Source organism: Siphateles boraxobius, unplaced genomic scaffold (genome assembly GCF_051911475.1).
Source record: "Siphateles boraxobius isolate OS27281-9 unplaced genomic scaffold, OSU_SipBor_1 222, whole genome shotgun sequence".
Taxonomy (NCBI): Eukaryota; Metazoa; Chordata; class Actinopteri; order Cypriniformes; family Leuciscidae; genus Siphateles; species Siphateles boraxobius.
The window spans coordinates 788464-807192 of record NW_027508836.1 but is presented as its reverse complement, the minus strand read 5'-3'; the positions used below and the strand labels follow the sequence as shown (position 1 = coordinate 807192).

The 18729-nt window shown below is 38.2% G+C and overlaps 2 protein-coding genes across 12 annotated transcripts in view; one reads left to right on the top strand and one right to left on the bottom strand.

Annotated features, from left to right (window-relative positions):
• Window positions 1-1181: 1181 nt before the first annotated feature.
• Window positions 1182-18729, bottom strand: part of pak6b (p21 protein (Cdc42/Rac)-activated kinase 6b) — a 37057-nt gene continuing 19509 nt past the window's right edge. For all 11 annotated transcript variants that reach the window (XM_077240256.1, XM_077240247.1, XM_077240250.1 and 8 more), the window contains 7 exons: window positions 15706-16263; window positions 11354-11764; window positions 10217-10350; window positions 8482-8608; window positions 6570-6695; window positions 4362-4496; window positions 1182-3984 (listed from right to left, as the gene is read on the bottom strand). In XM_077240256.1, the coding sequence (XP_077096371.1) occupies window positions 3817-3984; window positions 4362-4496; window positions 6570-6695; window positions 8482-8608; window positions 10217-10350; window positions 11354-11764; window positions 15706-16263 (1659 nt within the window). In that variant the 3' untranslated portion in view covers window positions 1182-3816. The remainder of the gene's footprint in view (window positions 3985-4361; window positions 4497-6569; window positions 6696-8481; window positions 8609-10216; window positions 10351-11353; window positions 11765-15705; window positions 16264-18729) is intronic.
• Window positions 1188-3002, top strand: LOC143747470 (uncharacterized). The gene has a single exon (XM_077240259.1). The coding sequence runs from the start codon at window positions 2115-2117 to the stop codon at window positions 3000-3002; it is 888 nt and encodes a 295-aa protein (XP_077096374.1). The 5' UTR covers window positions 1188-2114.

The following is an 18729-nucleotide window of genomic DNA, read 5'->3' as shown; positions in this document are numbered from 1 at the left end:
TAAAACACCGGATTTACCTTAATACTATTGAACTTAACATTCATTTGACATTTAATTGAAGTAATCAAGTAAATATTACTTAATTATATTTAATTTCACATATAGAATTTTTTTAATTTTTTTATTAACTTTTTACTTACACATTATAATGCTGTATTATATACCGGATTTAACCACACTTATTAAGTGTATTATTTACTTAGAAACATATAAGTAAATAACACAATCGATATTGTATAGATCCCATAGAAGTAACAAAGACACATCAATACTTAGTACACAATACAATGACGGTAACATGCGATAGACTGTTTATGAGTATGAATGTGTCATTTTGAGTAGAAAATTAAACCAGATGTCATAAAATGGCAAGCTACTAAACCTAACAACAAAAGCAATGATAAAACGGAGTAAATACAGCTGGAAAACAGTGAAAAATCAACCTTATTAATTATTCATGCCCCAGTGCATGATGGGAACACCAGTATTACAAAAATTGAATAGGTTCTACTTAATTTTATATCGTTTAGATTTACGCTTTAATTTCTACAATCTTTAATTAATTACTAATATAGGATTTACTTTGTTATGTTTTTTATTCATGTAGAAATCACATGTTTTTTCAGTAGAAATTATGTCACCACAAAATAATTTTTATCTGTGTTTTTGCTTTGCATGACAAGCATTTGCATTTACAGACATGTCCTCTCATGAAGCACCAGTAGCGAGCTTCAAGAATGTAAGTGCTACATAAGTAACTAACAAGCTTATCAGGTTGTAGATTAGCTGACATACCGCCACCTAAGTGTGTGTGCTCACACACTTCACACTTACATGTTCATGCTACGAAATCAGTGTGTGGTCAGAACGACTGGCCACGCATTACAGAAGAATAACAGCTGGAAGACGACTACATTTGTGAAAGTTATTGGAGCGTTTGAAATGATCAGCATGAACAGCTCCTAATCTGAGCTTGATCTAAAGTACTATAATTATGAAACAATGCTCTTATTAAACAGATATCAATCATCAGATATGTTTAACATCTTTCTGTAGTGTGGTTCACACGCCATGTTTAAACCATGCAATTCAATACAATAAAAGGCATTTAGTAAAAGAAATGCTTGCTTTTAGAAAATTACTTTTGGCATGCATGCAATTTAGGAAATATTTGCAAGATGTGCTGTATTATAAAAATCATTTATTGTCCTTTTACATCTTGGAAGACAAAAAACATCATTCAGTGTCTGAAAGTAGGGGTTGAGTTTCACAAATACAATGGCACATTTATCTTACTGTACAGCAATAAAAAGTTACATTTTAAAATCAAAATCAACATGAATGACCTCATAATTGCATGTCTCTGATCTCATTGTGAACTATTCATCACATGCATTTAATAACCATGCAGCATATGCACAACGTTTTGTGACTAGAAAAGATTCAAAATTGTGCAATAGACCTTAATCAGGGAAGCGCATGTTTAAGTTTAGAGAGGAAGAAAACGAGGCTGCGAGATTGTAAAAAGATTGTACTGCTGTTTAAAAACACAAGCTGTGTTGAGTTGTGAAAATGACATGATCTAAGAACTTTATACAGTGCTTGACCTTGTTACTTACTTACATACGTACTTCTTCAGTCACGTCTGTTTCTTTTTATTTGACTTGCTTCATTTTATGACATATGCAGAGCTAAATATGGATATCAGACAGTCCGGTATAAAGAGACGAGACGTACTGACAGATCAAATAAAAACATGATTGTGATTAGCCTATATGAATTGTCAGATTTCTTCAAGCGGTCATATTTACCATGTTTACTATGGTAATGGTTAGCTCGCATAGTCTTTCGCATCATGTATAAATATTTCTGCCTTATACGGTGATCAGAATCCACATCGGATCACAAACATGAAAGAGAGTTCAGAGCTAAAATGATGTTAAAAATCTGTAATGCTAATGTTAGCTGGTATAGCTATAGAATCATCCAGCGCTGGTAAACTCCTCCTCTGTTCGTAACCTCTCCTCAAGCCCGAGCTGGCACCTCTTTGGGCCGAGGGGTTTCGGCGGGCCACAAACCCTGGCCGTGGCTCAGACGAGGCCCAGCCGAGACCCATGCGAGGCCCAGGCGAGGACCAGACGAGGACCAGACGAGGACCAGACGAGGCCCAGACGAGGCCCAGACGAGGCCCAGACGAGGACCTGACGAGGACCAGGCGAGGCCCAGGCGAGGACCAGACGAGGACCAGACAAGGCCCAGGAGAGGCCCAGGCGAGGCCCAGACGAGGCCCAGGCGAGGACCAGAGGAGGACCAGGCGAGGAACAGGCGAGGCCCAGACGAGGCCCAGACGAGGACCAGACGAGGCCCAGACGAGGACCAGACGAGGCCCAAGCGAGGACCAGACGAGGACCAAGCAAGGACCAAGCAAGGACCAGACGAGGCCCAGACGAGGCCCAAGCGAGGACCAGACGAGGACCAGACGAGGACCAGACGAGGACCAGACGAGGACCAGACGAGGCCCAGACGAGGCCCAGGCGAGGACCAGACGAGGCCCAGGCGAGGACCAGACGAGGACCAGACGAGGCCCAGACGAGGCCCAGACGAGGCCCAGACGAGGACCTGGCGAGGCCCAGGCGAGGCCCAGGCGAGGACCAGACGAGGACCAGACGAGGCCCAGGAGAGGCCCAGACGAGGCCCAGACGAGGCCCAGGCGAGGACCAGAGGAGGACCAGGCGAGGAACAGGCGAGGCCCAGACGAGGCCCAGACGAGGACCAGACGAGGCCCAAGCGAGGACCAGACGAGGACCAAGCAAGGACCAGACGAGGCCCAGACGAGGCCCAAGCGAGGACCAGACGAGGACCAGACGAGGACCAGACGAGGACCAGACGAGGACCAGACGAGGACCAGACGAGGACCAGACGAGGACCAGACACGCACTAGCAAACCCACTTTCGGTCCGACAGTGGAAACCCAGCTAATGACGTCACAGCAGTTCGCTTGAAGTATACCTGGTCTTTAAGTCTATCCACATTTAATTAAATGGCGTCTAACTTGACTAAGGTCCGTTGCAATAAAATGAAGTAGTTTGTAATGAAGATAAATAAATGCTGGCTGAATGTTCTGATGGTTTCAACTGGGAATGTTAACAGTTCTGGCCCTTGTTTCAGTGGATTGGAAACACAAAGCGCTGGTTCCGGTCTGGTGTGCGTTTCCCGTACAGCGCTGTAACTCGCTGCTTCATTACTATAGTACGATACATCGTTGAAGAAATCAGCTAGCTAGTCACGACGGTTTCCCGAAACTATATTGACGCAAATTTGCATGCATCTGCAAACATGCATCTGAGGAATATTTCTAATTTTTCTCAGTTATTTTGCTTTATTTCCAGATTCAATCATAGGCTCGTTCTTACACTAGAGCTCATTCACACATGCGCACTCTTCAAAAACTACACTTTAAATCTCTCGACAAACTAAAAGACGTAAATGACATTTGTATGTATTCTTAATAAAAGATATAGATTGCACTGAATGTCAGCTTGCTTATTTCGCTCAAGATAAAGAGTCCACGTGTTATGCAAACAAGAAACTGCTTCTATTATAACCGCAGGTCGAGATCTGTCACACAACTCTGCGATGCTGTTTGCGAATGTTCGTTGGAACGATGGTTTCGGGAAACACCGACTCCATGAACTGCTGATAACGACAGAACGTGCGACCATAGTTGGCTACCGATGCTTTCGGGAAACACAGCCCAGGTCGGTACGGGATCGTGGGATGCACGTAACCGTGGTAACGGTTCTGCTGGGTTTGAGTTCAGCATCGGGACATGCGCTTGCGGTACTGCTCCACCAGTGGCACCAGACAGCGTGGAGACGAGCACTGCAGCATGAAGAGGTGTTGCAGGAGATCCCCAGCGCTAGCTCTCTGCAGCGGGTCACGGGTCAACATCGAGTCCAGGAAGTCCCTCAGAACGGGAGAGATCTGCGTACAGGAACATCCCAAGATTACCACACATGAGAATAAGGACAATAATGTTGGTTGCATTATGTATACAACATATGTAAATAAACGGTATGTAAATAATACTAAAACACTGATTTCATGCAGGAATGAATTCACATAAAAATCACTAAATTGTATCATGACCATAAACGCCATAAAGTCCCCAAAAATCAGCTTAATGAGATTTAGGGCCCTATTTTAAGGATCTGAGCGTATGGTCTAAAGTGCACGCGCATGTGTGCACTTAGTCCGAATCCACTTTTGCTAGTTTAACGACGGGACAAATGGTCAACGCTCCCGGCGCTGGTCTAAAAGTGTCGTCTCTATTCTCTTAATGAGTAATGGGTGTGTTTGACCTTGCTGGTGTTCCTGGCCGAAGGCGCTGGCTCGTCCCGAAGTCTCTTCATCGCTGCTATCGGCGTCTCGCTGAAATATGGAGGTTCTCCATCAACCATCTCCACCACCATGATCCCCAGAGACCACACGTCCACCTGCAAACAGCAGACAACACGACGTCACGTCAGCAGAGTCACATCACATCCGTATCACGTCAGCAGAGTCACATCACGTCTGAACTCCCGAATCTGATCACACTTCACAATAAGCTTTCATTGAACAGGATTACATAATAATTATCATGAACAGCATAATAATTAACACTTACAGCATTTTTTAATCTCAGTTAATGTTTATTTCAACATTTCATTACAAATTTCTATTTAAAAATCCAAAGTTGTATTTATGTTAACATGGATTATTAAATGGTTTATATTGTTCTTTAAGTGTCACCGGCCCCTGTGGGCCCTTAGCCATTACATATTTAAAACAGTAATATCCTATAGACCCCTTTTCAGTTGGTAAACATGGTGACGTTTTTCTGTGGGCGGAGCTTAGGTGGTTGCAGAACGATCCCTCTGGCCGCTTCCCTAACGTTAGTTTGCAAGTTTTGTTAGCTTGTTTTTTAGCAATGACTGGAGAAAATCCGATTTTATCTTAATGTGCAAGGTCACTCACTGTCCAGGACCGCGCTTGTTATTTGCAAAAGTTAATTTTAACAGACGGAACCAGATTGGCTGACCCGTACAAGCTCAGGCAATGGATGGACGATCTGACAGGATTAACGTTAACGCTAGGCTCAGTCCTACACCTATCCGATAGAGAAACCGAGCGTAAAGACATACTGGGGTCATATAAATCTTTAGATGCCTATAACTATGTGCTGAATGGTCATGTAAAAGACTTTGGTGATTTTTTTTCCCAAAAATATATTATATTTTCACCATATTTTCAAAATTAATTACAGAGGAGCCATAATTTATCAATTTGCAAGAATATTTTCGTACTCCTAAGGCGTGTTCAGACCTTTATTTTGAAATAGTAATGAACATGAAAAATCATGAAAGAATGATAGAAACTTAAGTTTGTTTTCATGCCAAGAGTTCAAAAGATAACATCCATTCATCCAGTCTGAAAATGTTTTAAATATAAAGAAAAAATATAATAGATTCACCATTTGTTATGTGGCGGCGAGCTATAACGCACATACCTGTTCTTTTTATGTGTTTATTAGAGTTTTAATTCATATCAAAATCTGCCAGACTTCCAACACTACTTCTGAATAGAATGTCTACTTCATAAATTGTATGAAAATTGTTGAAATAATGGTTCAGATCACTCAAAACACATATGGAAATGGAGGCCCTTATATGTGCAGTAATGAGTCTGGTGCTCTAGTGGAAGAGTGTGTTACTGCGCCCACACACTCACACACACACTCACACTCACACACACACACACACACACACACACACACACACACTCACACTCACACTCACACTCACACTCACACTCACACTCACACTCACACTCACACTCACACTCACACACTCACACTCACACACACTCACACTCACACACACTCACACACACACACACACACACACACACACACACACACACACACACACACACACTCACTCACTCACTCACTCACACTCACACTCACACACACACTCACACTCACACTCACACTCACACTCACACTCACACTCACACTGAAAGCTCAGCTTTTGAGATATCAACCTCAAATTTGAAACAAAACTTGTTCAGATTTTTGATTTTGATTTTCTAGCAGTTTTAGAGTCCACCAGGTTTTAAAAATATATATATTTTATATAAAATATGAATAATTAATTTTTTACATTGTACATTTTCATAAACTCAAACTTCTATAACTTTTTTTCTGTTTCACTTTCTTAATTTATTTCACTTCTACAAAAATCTAAAAAAAATGTCTTTAAAAAAAGACCAATCTTACATCTATATTCCAATGCATTCTTGAATTATAACCATTTAAGTTCAGAATGTGGATTTTAATGACTATTCAAAAAAAAAAAGGGGGGGGGGGGGGGTACACTTAAAGGGTTAATGCATTATATAATTGAGACCTTATTGTAAAGTGTCACAAACCCTCTCTTAGCTTCATCATGTGATCTGATTCAATGAAAAGCTACATTTACGGTATATGGCAGGTAGTTCTTGCATGCACGATTGAGTGTGTTGACCTCAGTGCCGTACGGCGTCTTGGAAACCACTTCCGGAGCCATCCAATAAGGAGTTCCCACTAACGACTTCCTCTTGGGAATGTCTTTGCTGATCTGAGCGCAGAATCCAAAGTCGGACAGTTTGACCTGTAAATGATTTTCCACACATTACTGGAGTACGTTTTACAAGAAAATGTAGTCTTTCTAAACTTCACATTTAATTCAGTGCGTCACTTGCCGTTTCTTTGTTATTATTTGGGCAATTTCTGAGATCTGGTATTGAGATGCGTTTTGGTCGATCAACATCGACAAAATTTAAAGGGGTCATGAAATAAGAAATCTGACATTTTTCTTGATCTTTTGACATATTATGTCATTTATATTATAAACATATCCTGTAAGTTTCAGAACTCGAAATTTCCTCATTAGCCCCAAAACAGCTTTTATTGAAACCAAGCTCAGAAAATTATTTTTTTACGTTATGATGTCATAGTGCGACGAAAGACCGCCTCTGTAGAAGATCGACGCCCACTTCTAGATCGTCACCTCTTTAGCTCCGCCCACTGATTCACACATGTCATGTAGTAGTAAATAAACACGCAAACACAGGTTTACTCCAGAAACAAAACCACTGACACGCGTTTTAAAGTTTAAGTTGTAGGAAAACACTTTGCCAACCTCGTGATCCGAACATCAACAATTTTAAGATCGCTTGATACGTATGGAGTATTTTTTACTCTCACAGTCAAACTGAACAGTGTGTTCTTTCCTTTTCTTCGGCATTTATGAGGTTAATGCATTGGATTATTATCGGATGTGGAAGAAAGCACATAGAAAACGCCGCTTTTGATCGAAGTCATTCGCTGTAATCCTGAATAAAAGCTTCTTCTGTTTTGTTATCAGCAAGACATTACAACACATTTCATTTTATTTAAAACAGGACACTGCAAATAGCAATGCATAGGTTTTTCACTTTATCGAACAGAATGAACTATGAGAACGACAGTGTGACCAACAATGATACATTCATTCAAACTTCTTTTTTACACGAAACATCGTAAGTCATTCTTTCTCAATTATAACTGGAAAATCAAAGTACTTAAACTTTATTTGCCTTATAAAGCATATGAAACTTTTTAACGAGATATTTTTCAACACTGGAAGTTTTTTAAATTATTTTAATATGCATAACTGTAAGCCAATCACAGCAGTGGGCGTTTACTTTCAACTCTTGAATGAGACACGCCCATAAAAACTGATTGTTTGAAAGAGAGGGTTAAAAAAGGATAGAAAATAGATCATTACTTCATCCCCGTGGTGAAGATCCAGCTTTTAATGTTGTTTATATGTGGTGTGTTTAATATGGTTTAACTCAAACCATGTGTAAATTCATAAGTCGACAGCATTGCTGAGTATTTTCTCCTTAAAACTGCAGTGAACCAAAGACAGTCTCAAAAACACGCTTTGAAATCGCTGGTGTTTCTGACGTCACAAACTACCTTGTAACCAATCAGATCAACGTGTGATCGTCAACGAGTGGATCTCTGAGTGAGTGAGTGAGTGAGTGAGTAGAGGCGGGGCTCATTTGCATATTCATAGAATCACGCATACTAAATGAGGCAAGGGTGTCGAGTTACATTCAAGATATTTTAAGGCATGAAGAAATTATTTTCAAGGAATTTTTTTTTTTTAATATGTCATTTTGGTGATCACAGATGAGTTTTAAGGGATAAAATTATTGACTACAGGGGGACTTCTATCTAAAAATGTAAATAACATTATAAGTGGACCTCAGAGAACATTATGCAATTTTTTTAAACATGCCGTTCATGACGCCTTTAAATCCTGTCTGGCCAGAGTGCTTCCCATAATGTTTACAATTGACACGGTTAACATTCAGAATGATTGTGTGTGAGATTAGAGTAACTCTTACCCTGCCGTCCAGCGTCAGTAAAATGGAGTCACTCTTGATGTCTCTGTGAATGACGCCCTGAGCGTGAAGATAACAGAGCGCCTGCAAGACGGACTCACACACCGTCGCGATCTGCTCCTCTGTGAGTCTGAACACACACACACACACACACACACACACACACACACACACACACACACACACACACACACACACACACACACACACACACACACACACACACACACACACACACACACACACACACACACACACATTAAACAAGGGCTGTGCCTCTTTCCACTCCTGACTTTCAACAGTTTTATATATATATATATATATATCTGAACGCAAAAGCACTGAAATATATTTTTTCCACCACCATGAGCCTTTAAGGGCTCTGTATAATACACGTTTAGTACACTACTGATCAAAGGTGTGAGATCAGTAAGATTAAAAAGAAAAGAAAAGTACCTTCATTCACCAAGGATGGAAAAATTTATTCAAAAGTGACAGTAAAGACATTTATAATGATACAAAATATTCTATTTCAAATAAATGCTGTTCTTTTAAACGTTCTGTTCATCAAAGAATCATGAATAATATTACGGTTTTCATAAAAATATGACTGTTTTCAACACTGATAATAATCATAAATGTTTCTTGAGCATCAAATCATCATATTATAGTGATTTCTGAAGGATCATGTGACACTGAAGACTGGAGTAATGATGCTGAAAATTCAGCTTTAATCACAGGAATAAATTACACTGTACTAGATATTCACATAGAAAACAGATGATTTACATTATAATAATATTTCTGATCAAATAAATGCAGCCTTGCTGAGTAAGAGACTTCTTTCAAAAAAAAAATGCTTTTTAACGCTTCAGGATTGAATGTTGTCTAATGCATTGCATCTTCACATTGCATAATGTACTGAAAAAACAAGTAATCTGGGCTTTCTTCTCTGCAGGCGTTTAATAGTTGATGTTTTAAATTTAGAATCAAGATGAACCAGAGAGAGTGAGGAACATCAGTAAAAGCTTCTGTGAAAAGAAACTCAACGGTGCTTGAAAGGTTCACGGTTTCCACATGGTCATGTGACTGTACAGCAGACGTGAGCGAGTGGTGGCGTGTTTAAGGTGCTGCGTTTAAGAACAGCTCAGAGGATGATTTCAATGGATTGATCGTATCATTTTTTTATGACAAAATCTACTTACTTTAAATGATAGCCTACCAAGCAGCTTATAGAATAACAGCAACGTCAATAAACAACAACAATACAATAAAAACCAAAAACCAGACAAAAACATTCAGGCTTTAGGCTATTATAGGGTAAACACAATCATTTTTATATTTCAAAGATTATTTTAGTGACCATCATATACATGAGAATTATAGTCAACCCTGAATCCAAGAGTTTGTGTTGTAGTAAAAAAAATTAAGAGCATTTTTGTCTCGATAGTTTTGAATGTATCCTATATCAGAAGTGCTTTTACAGCCGTAACATTTATGTAAAGTTTTAAATGTAACAACTTTAATCTTTTTTTTTTTTTCTCTAAAGAACGGGAACATACGAAAGAGAAAACATTCATCACATAATATGACTGTTCGTAAGATGAGCATTTCTAGACTGTGTGCATGACATCACGATGACATCAGTGGATTATTTCTGCTCCAGCGGGTGAAAGCGCTGCGTCTGATCACGTGACCTGAGGAATCATCATTCAGGAGTGTTGAACTGGTGGATTACCTGGTTTCGGAGACGATGTTGGTGAGAGCGCCGCCCTGCAGGTACTCCATGATGACCCACAGCTCTTCTCCCACCAGCGCACTCTTGTACATCTCCACCACGTTCTTATGACTGTAGTCTCGCATTATCACCACCTGTGAGCAACGACATGTGTAGTTGCATAGAAAAAAATTACACACACACATATATATATATATACATTATACATATATACACACACAATATATATACGTAAACAATGATATATTAAAACTTGTTTATTATTGTTATATTTTAAATGATTATATATGTATAGATATATATATAATATATATATATATATATATATATATAGAGTGTAAAAATAATGTATATATATATATATATACATATACATACACAACATAATAATTTTCATAAAAAAATCTAAACAGTGATATATTAAAAATTGTGTGTGTGTGTGTGTATATATATATATATATATATATATAAAATATTTTTTCTTTATACAAAATTTATTTAATTATTTATACAAAAAATCGAATGTGGTTCTTTTAAGGCAAGACTTTGATTTTTAATATATCATTGTTTTTTTATAAATAAATAATATATATATAATCTATTAGTATATATTTTTATATCATGTATGTACAGTGCCTAGCAAAAGTGAACACAGCCATGATAAAGTTGACTAAAAAGAGGAATAAAAAATCATCTTTTGGAAATTGATCTTAATGCCTTAATTTAAAAAATGAGGAAAACTCCAACCTTTAAGGACACCAATTTTCTTTGTGAATGAATAATGTATCGTAAGTAAATAAATGTTCTTCCTTAAAATACAGGGTGCGTAAGTCAGGACACCCCTATGTTATAAAGTATATGCATACATTTTTTAATATATCATTATATTATATATGTTGAATATATGTTTATTTCTATTTTTATTATATTTATTTTTTAAAATAACTGATCCTTATATAATGTAATTAAATCTATTGATACAACAACACTGATGCGGATTTTTAAGCAAGTCATCATTTCCGAAAAAATGAGCTTGATCCCCTTTAAATTGGCAAAACAAAAGTTTTCATTGTTTAACTTCTCATTAAAAGTTAGTTTTACTGAAAAACTTTAAATGAGTAATGCGAGTGCTCGTACTTCATTGAAGAGCAGTTCTCTCCTCTGCTGCTTCCTCAGGTCCATCATCTTCACCGCGACCTGCCGCCCGCTGAGCTTCTCCCGCGCGATGCAAACCACACCCGTGGATCCTTCTCCGATCTTCACGAAGCTTTCCAGATACGAGCGCGGATCCCCGCGGTCCACCACCTCCTGCAGGGCGGCTCTGAACTGCTGGTGCGAGACCTTCGGCTCCGTCTGGGAACGACTCTCCGACGAGCCTGTGGGCGCAGGTCTGGGATGGGTCGCTCCCGAGCTTCCGTTGGGGGAAATGCCGTCCACGATGTCATTGGAGGAACGGCGTGTGGTTTGGGTGGGCATTAATACATGCCCTGGTTTTGGACTGCTGGTGCCGTTGGGTTTGGAAATGGCCGCGTAGGTCGGGGAATTCGCCTGTGTTCAGGGATAAATATGACGTTTGTTTCGTTTGTCAGACAAAAGTAGGAAGCAGCTTATTACACTGGAACAATAAGGAATATTTTTTGATTTAAAACAAGCTTTATCAGCATCTGGGCAGTGTTGCGTAACGAGCCAACACCGGGCCACTACCGCAGTGGATCCCAAACTTCTGTCGTCTGAGAACCCTTTTTCCCAGGGCTCCCTTCACATTTAATGATATTGTCGCTCTTATAAGCTTGCAGCAAGCATGACAAAATGTTTTGTTTTTAAAATATTACTATAACCAGGTATGTTTAACCACAAAGAATAGCCTATAATATTGAAAATACTATAACAAAAACATCAGTAGGCCGTTTGTAATTTAAAAACGTAAGCCTAGGAGTGGCCTATTAATTAGCCCTATTTAAAATGCAATAAAAATATCAGTATTCAAACTGGTGTGTCGGAATTAATAAAAATAATTAATATAGGCTATTACAAAATGGCTGGTGTCTGGGACCTCAATACTTGCATGTTCGTTTGTGAGGCTTTATTAATCAGTGTGAGGATTGGGTCATTATGTCTATGATGAGTCACACCGCAGCGGTGCGACCCCGAACCAGTGTAAAATAGTCCCAATATAAACAAACACTTATTATAGGTGTACCATAGTGACTCAGGATAAGACAAAAAACACGGTTTGGAAAATGGATTCATGATGTACTCGCTCATTATATACATTTTCAACGCAAAAAAGTACCGCTGCTTTAATGTAGGCTACCATGAAGAGGACAGGATCGGATCATAGAGATATAATAAAAGATGAGATGACTGACGAAACCAGGAGTAGGGGAGAACCGGGGCGAAAGTAACGAAGCGATTTTCTCTGAGCCCTGACTACATTTGCGTTTCAAGCTATGACAGCATGTTCAGCATGCAGCCAGTGACAGAGCTGCTAAATATCACGTGATGTCATCATCGTTTCCCGCGGTTAGGTTTGTGTTTCTCGTTTCATGTGTCACAGTAATGATCAATCTACATGTTATTTAGTGCTGCGACACATGATAAAGTTAGCCTTGTCAGAGCTTTTCGGTATACAAGTAATCCGGGTTTAAGTGTCAGGAGTTCCAGTCGGGACGAAAGCAACACTTGTTAGTTTTGTCCCGCTGCTTTGTTTACGCATAGAAACCGCTGGATGGAAACATGACTACGGTTAGATTATTTGGATAATTCATGAATTTATCTTATTTAGTTTAATTGTCATATTGTTCATTATGTTGAAAGTTTTATAAAATGGATTGACATTCACAATACAAAAATACTTTAAGCAAATCAAGTTTGTACTGTCTGGTTATTTTTGAAACATTTGATGAAACTGAAATTTAAAATTAAAATGTAATGTTAATTTTTTTGCAAAGATAAATGACAAAATATGTTTGCAGTTATATGAACAGAGTCATAGTTAATGAAAACCAGAGGAACACAAAATTAAAATATAGATGTATTGTTGTAAATGTATTGTTGTTACTTTTGACCCAACTGACGGGGTCGAAAGTAACAATGTGCAACTTATGTTCAAAGTGAAATTATACTGAAGTCATTCGACATTTGTACAAAATACCACCTGGTATTGCAAACCACACTTGTGAGTTATTAACCACAGCAAAAATAAATCTCGGTCTAAAACAATATCTTTTAAAATTATGTTTTCCTGAAAAATGGTACTTTCGCCCCTGCTCTCCCCTAGCCTACGCGCACCACAACAAACAAAACAAAACCACACTGGTGACGGCGCACCATTACACATTGTTACTCACTGCTATGACTACACACACATAGGCCTAGGTCCAAAAATGCATAAAAAAGACGCTTACTTACATTATAGCTGCATTTCCCGGGCTTTCCTCTGTAATAATACACGTTTACTTCCCGACCCGGGGATTCCCCAGTCCCAATTCCAAACAAATTACACCAAAATCCATCATTGTTCGTTTCACACATGTATTCAATGATCAGTAAAATGTTTTGTTGTCATTATTTATTCAAATAAATTCACGATAAAGTAAAATGGGATCAGACTCAGCCCCTGATTGGCCCGGGCCCGTAAGCAACCGCGTCCCCTTACCGAGAGTTGGTTATAGGTAACTTACTATTTCTTTCATGAAAACTCGTAGAGTGTTTGGCTTAGTAATGGATATGACAGTAGCTGCGTTTACATGGACCCTTATAATCGGTTTGACGGCTGAATCGGACTAAAAAACCTTCATGTAAACGTCTTAATCGGTCCGATTGGAATTTCGATCGGATTGAAAGGAGCGGTTTATTCCTTTTGTAATCTGATCGAGAGAACATGTAAACGCTTGATCGGATTGAAAACCGAAACTGAAAGGATTGCGCATGTGCAATGACGTTGAAATAGCGTGATGGCGAATGACGCACAGAACGAGCCGTTCTTCCTGTTGAATAAAGTGTTGTATAAATGAGTGTCCCGTTATTCCCGTTATATATAAAATCCTCATTTCACTCAGTGTCCTTCAGACTCTCTCACACACACGACTGGTTTTGGGCGCGGGGTTTTACTGTCTGATCAATACAAGCAGCAGCAAAACGGTTCAAATGCTCATAATCTCCAAATCATGACCAGAGACGGATAAATATTAAAGGGACACTGTGTAGTTTTTCAACCTTCATAATATATTTCCAAGACCCTTGTGATGGTGCATCGACTTACAATAGGTTGAATGACACGTCTGCCGTAGCCTGACAGTGTCTGTATCGCTTTTACTGGCACTATGTAACTTCGGGTTACACAAAAAGAATTACAAAATTTGACTGCTTTACGGCATACGTCACTCCCAGCCCCAAGGTACATTAGATCGGTTTATGCATTCTGGGAATCAAACCCATGACGTTGGTGTAGTAAACGCCGTGCTCTACTTGATGAGCGACAGAAACGTGCAATGCTCATTGTGCATCTCTGTAAAGGACACTTCCGCTCGGTAAAACAAACTAAGAGCCGACTTAAAATAATTTTTGCAGCATGCAAGGCTGATCTTGTATTTGACCCAGAGCAATCTGTTGGAGCTGTTCTGCATCAAACCCAATCACACTCTAAGCTACGAACACATTACAAAACAGTGACATCATCACTATTCTTAATATTGCAATATGAAATAACACCCAAACAAGTTTCTCAGACTGAGTACTCGCCTTTGGTTTGCTAAGTTTGGGTTTAAAAGACACTAAATATTCAGTAATATTATATATTTGACTGCACTGACACTATCAGATGAGAACAAAACTTAAAAACTTGAACTAAATTGAGCTGAATACTGATTCTATTGTCATTTCTAGAGCTTTACAGATGAATTGAATTCATTTTGTAATTGATGAACTACACAACTGAATAGAGCTGAAAAATGACTTCATGATCTTCGCTAGAGCTGGTTTACAGCGGAATCTAATTCATTTCGTAAATTAACTTTGCACTGCGATTGAACTAAACTGAATCAACTTTGAAATGAATTGAGCTGAATAATAACTCTATTGTCTTTTTAGAGCTGCTTTAGTTGAACTGAGTTTGCTTCATAACTAACAAACTTTTACAACATTCACACTATTATTGAACTAAATCAACTTTGAACTGAATTGAGCTGAATAATAACTCTATTTTCATTTTAGAGCTGCTTTTGTTGAATTGACTTTGCTTCATAACTAATGAATTATTACAACATTCACACTGTTACTGAACTAATCTGAATCAGCATAGAACTGTATTGAGCTGAACAATGAGTCTATAATATTTTTAGAGCTGCTTTGCAGGTGAAATTTTATTTGTTTCATAAGTGATGCATTTTGCAACATTAACACTAATTCCCCGTTCATCACCGTGAAGATGCTTTGAAACAATCTGTGTTATATAAGCGTTATATATATATAACTGTGACTTTACACACCTTAAAGTTGTAGCTGGACTGTGGCCTCTTCTGCGCGTCCATCTTCGGCTGTTCTGAGATCAGTTTAGCTCCATCGTTTTCTCTGAATGTGCTGTAGAGACACGACACGGGTCTCTGGCTGGATTTAGCGATGCCGAGCCGTTCAGGAACAGTTCTAGGCGAGAGTAAAATATCCCGAGGCATGAGCATCGGTTGCTCCGTGAACATCGTCGCCGCGTGGATTGATTTGGATCTTGTCCGTGAGTCGTTTGTGTTTACAGTGAAGCTCTGCTTGTGGTCAGGCTGAGGACTTCCACTCTCACTGTGGACCTGTGGAGATCTGGAGCGCCAGTCCAAGACCGACTGACCGTTTCTCAGATTCTCCTCGTTCAGTTCCTGATACTCGTACGTCTCTCCCTCCACTACCTCTCCCAGACGACCCAGAGATTGAGCTCGCTTCCGCAAAGACGGGCTGGTTCTCCGTAAGGAGTTTGAGCTGGTGACCGAGAGTCGACTCATCTCGGCGATCGCCGCAGAAATGTAGTCCTCGTGTCCGATGAAACTGCCACGCACGATGCTCTGCAAGAGAGTTCAACACCACATCAAAACTGACTCTAAAAGATTTCACTTGCTCTGAATAATAACGACACTATTGGCTTTTTTTAGTTGCTTTACAGCGGAATCGAATTCGTTTGATAATTCAACTTTGCACTGCTGTCGAACTGAATTGAATCAACATTGAACTGAATTGAGCTGAATCAAATTTGTTTCATAATTCATGAACTTTACAATATTGACGGCTATTGAACTGAACTGAATCAACATTGAACTGAATTGAGCTAAATCAAATTTGTTTCGTAATTCATGAACTTTCAATTCAGTTCAATAACTGTCAACATTGCAAAGTTCATGAATTACGAAACAAATTTTATTCAGCTCAATTCAGTTCAATGTTGATTCAATTCAGTTCAATAAGTGTCAACATTGCGATCAACATTGAACTGAATTGAGCTGAATCAAATTTGTTTCATAATTCATGAACTTTGCAATGTTGACGGTTATTGAACTGAAGTGAATCAACATTGAATTGAATTGAGCTGAATCAAATTTGCTTCGTAAATTCATGAACTTTGCAATGTTGACTGTTATTGAACTGAACTGAATCAACATTGAACTGAATTGAGCTGAATCAAATTTGCTTCGTAATTCATGAACTTTGTAATGTTGACACTTATTGAACTGAAGTGAATCAATATTGAATTGAATTGAGCTGAATCAAATTTGTTCGTAATTCATGAACTTTGCAATGTTGACGGTTATTGAACTGAACTGAATCAACTTTGAACTGAATTGAGCTGAATCAAATTTGCTTCGTAATTCATGAACTTTGCAATGTTGACGGTTATTGAACTGAATCAACATTGAACTGAATTGAGCTGAATCAAATTTGCTTCGTAATTCATGAACTTTGTAATGTTGACACTTATTGAAGTGAATTGAATCAACATTGAACTGAATTGAGCTGAATCAAATTTGTTTCGTAATTCATGAACTTTGCAATGTTGACGGTTATTGAACTGAACTGAATCAACATTGAACTGAATTGAGCTGAATCAAATTTGTTTCGTAATTCATGAACTTTGTAATGTTGACACTTATTGAACTGAACTGAATCAACATTGAACTGAATTGAGCTGAATCAAATTTGCTTCGTAATTCATGAACTTTGTAATGTTGACACTTATTGAAGTGAATTGAATCAACATTGAACTGAATTGAGGTGAATCAAATTTGCTTTCCTAATTCATGAACTTTGCAATGTTGACTGTTATTGAACTGAACTGAATCAACATTGAACTGAATTGAGCTGAATCAAATTTGTTTCATAATTCATGAACTTTGCAATGTTGACGGTTATTGAACTGAACTGAATCAACACTGAACTGAATTGAGCCGAATCAAATTTGCTTCGTAATTCATGAACTTTGTAATTTTGACAGTTATTGAACTGAATCAACATTGAACTGAATTGAGCTGAATCAAATTTGCTTCGTAATTTATGAACTTTGTAATGTTGACACTTATTGAACTGAAGTGAATCAACATTGAATTGAATTGAGCTGAATCAAATTTGCTTCGTAATTCATGAACTTTGCAAATTTGACTGTTATTGAACTGAACTGAATCAACATTGAACTGAATTGAGCTGAATCAAATTTGCTCCGTAATTCATGAACTTTGCAATGTTGACACTTATTGAACTGAAGTGAATCAACATTGAACTGAATTGAGCTGAATCAAATTTCTTTCGTAATTCATGAACTTTCAAATGTTGACGGTTATTGAACTGAATCAAAATTGAACTGAATTGAGCTGAATCAAATTTACTTCGTAATTCATGAACTTTGTAATGTTGACACTTATTGAACTGAATTGAATCAACATTGAACTGAATTGAGCTGAATCAAATTTGCTTCGTAATTCATGAACTTTGCAATGTTGGCTGTTATTGAACTGAACTGAATCAACATTGAACTGAATTGAGCTGAATCAAATTTGTTTCATAATTCATGAACTTTGCAATGTGGACAGTTATTGAACTGAACTGAATCAACACTGAACTGAATTGAGCCGAATCAAATTTGCTTCGTAATTCTTGAACTTTGCAGTGTTGACGGTTATTGAAATGAATCAACATTGAATTGAATTGAGCTGAATCAAATTTACTTCGTAATTCATGAACTTTGCAGTGTTGACGGTTATTGAACTGAATCAACATTGAATTGAATTGAGCTGAATCAAATTTACTTCGTAATTCATGAACTTTGCAGTGTTGACACTTATTGAATCGAACTGAATCAACATTGAACTGAATTGAGCTGAATCAAATTTGCTTCGTAATTCATGAACTTTGTAATGTTGACACTTATTGAAGTGAATTGAATCAACATTGAACTGAATTGAGCTGAATCAAATTTGTTTCATAATTCATGAACTTTACAATATTGACGGCTATTGAACTGAACTGAATCAACATTGAACTGA

Coding starts and splice junctions, on each gene's coding strand:
- LOC143747470 (XM_077240259.1), top strand. CDS start 2,115: ATGCGAGGCCCAGGCGAGGACCAGACGAGGACCAGACGAGGACCAGAC.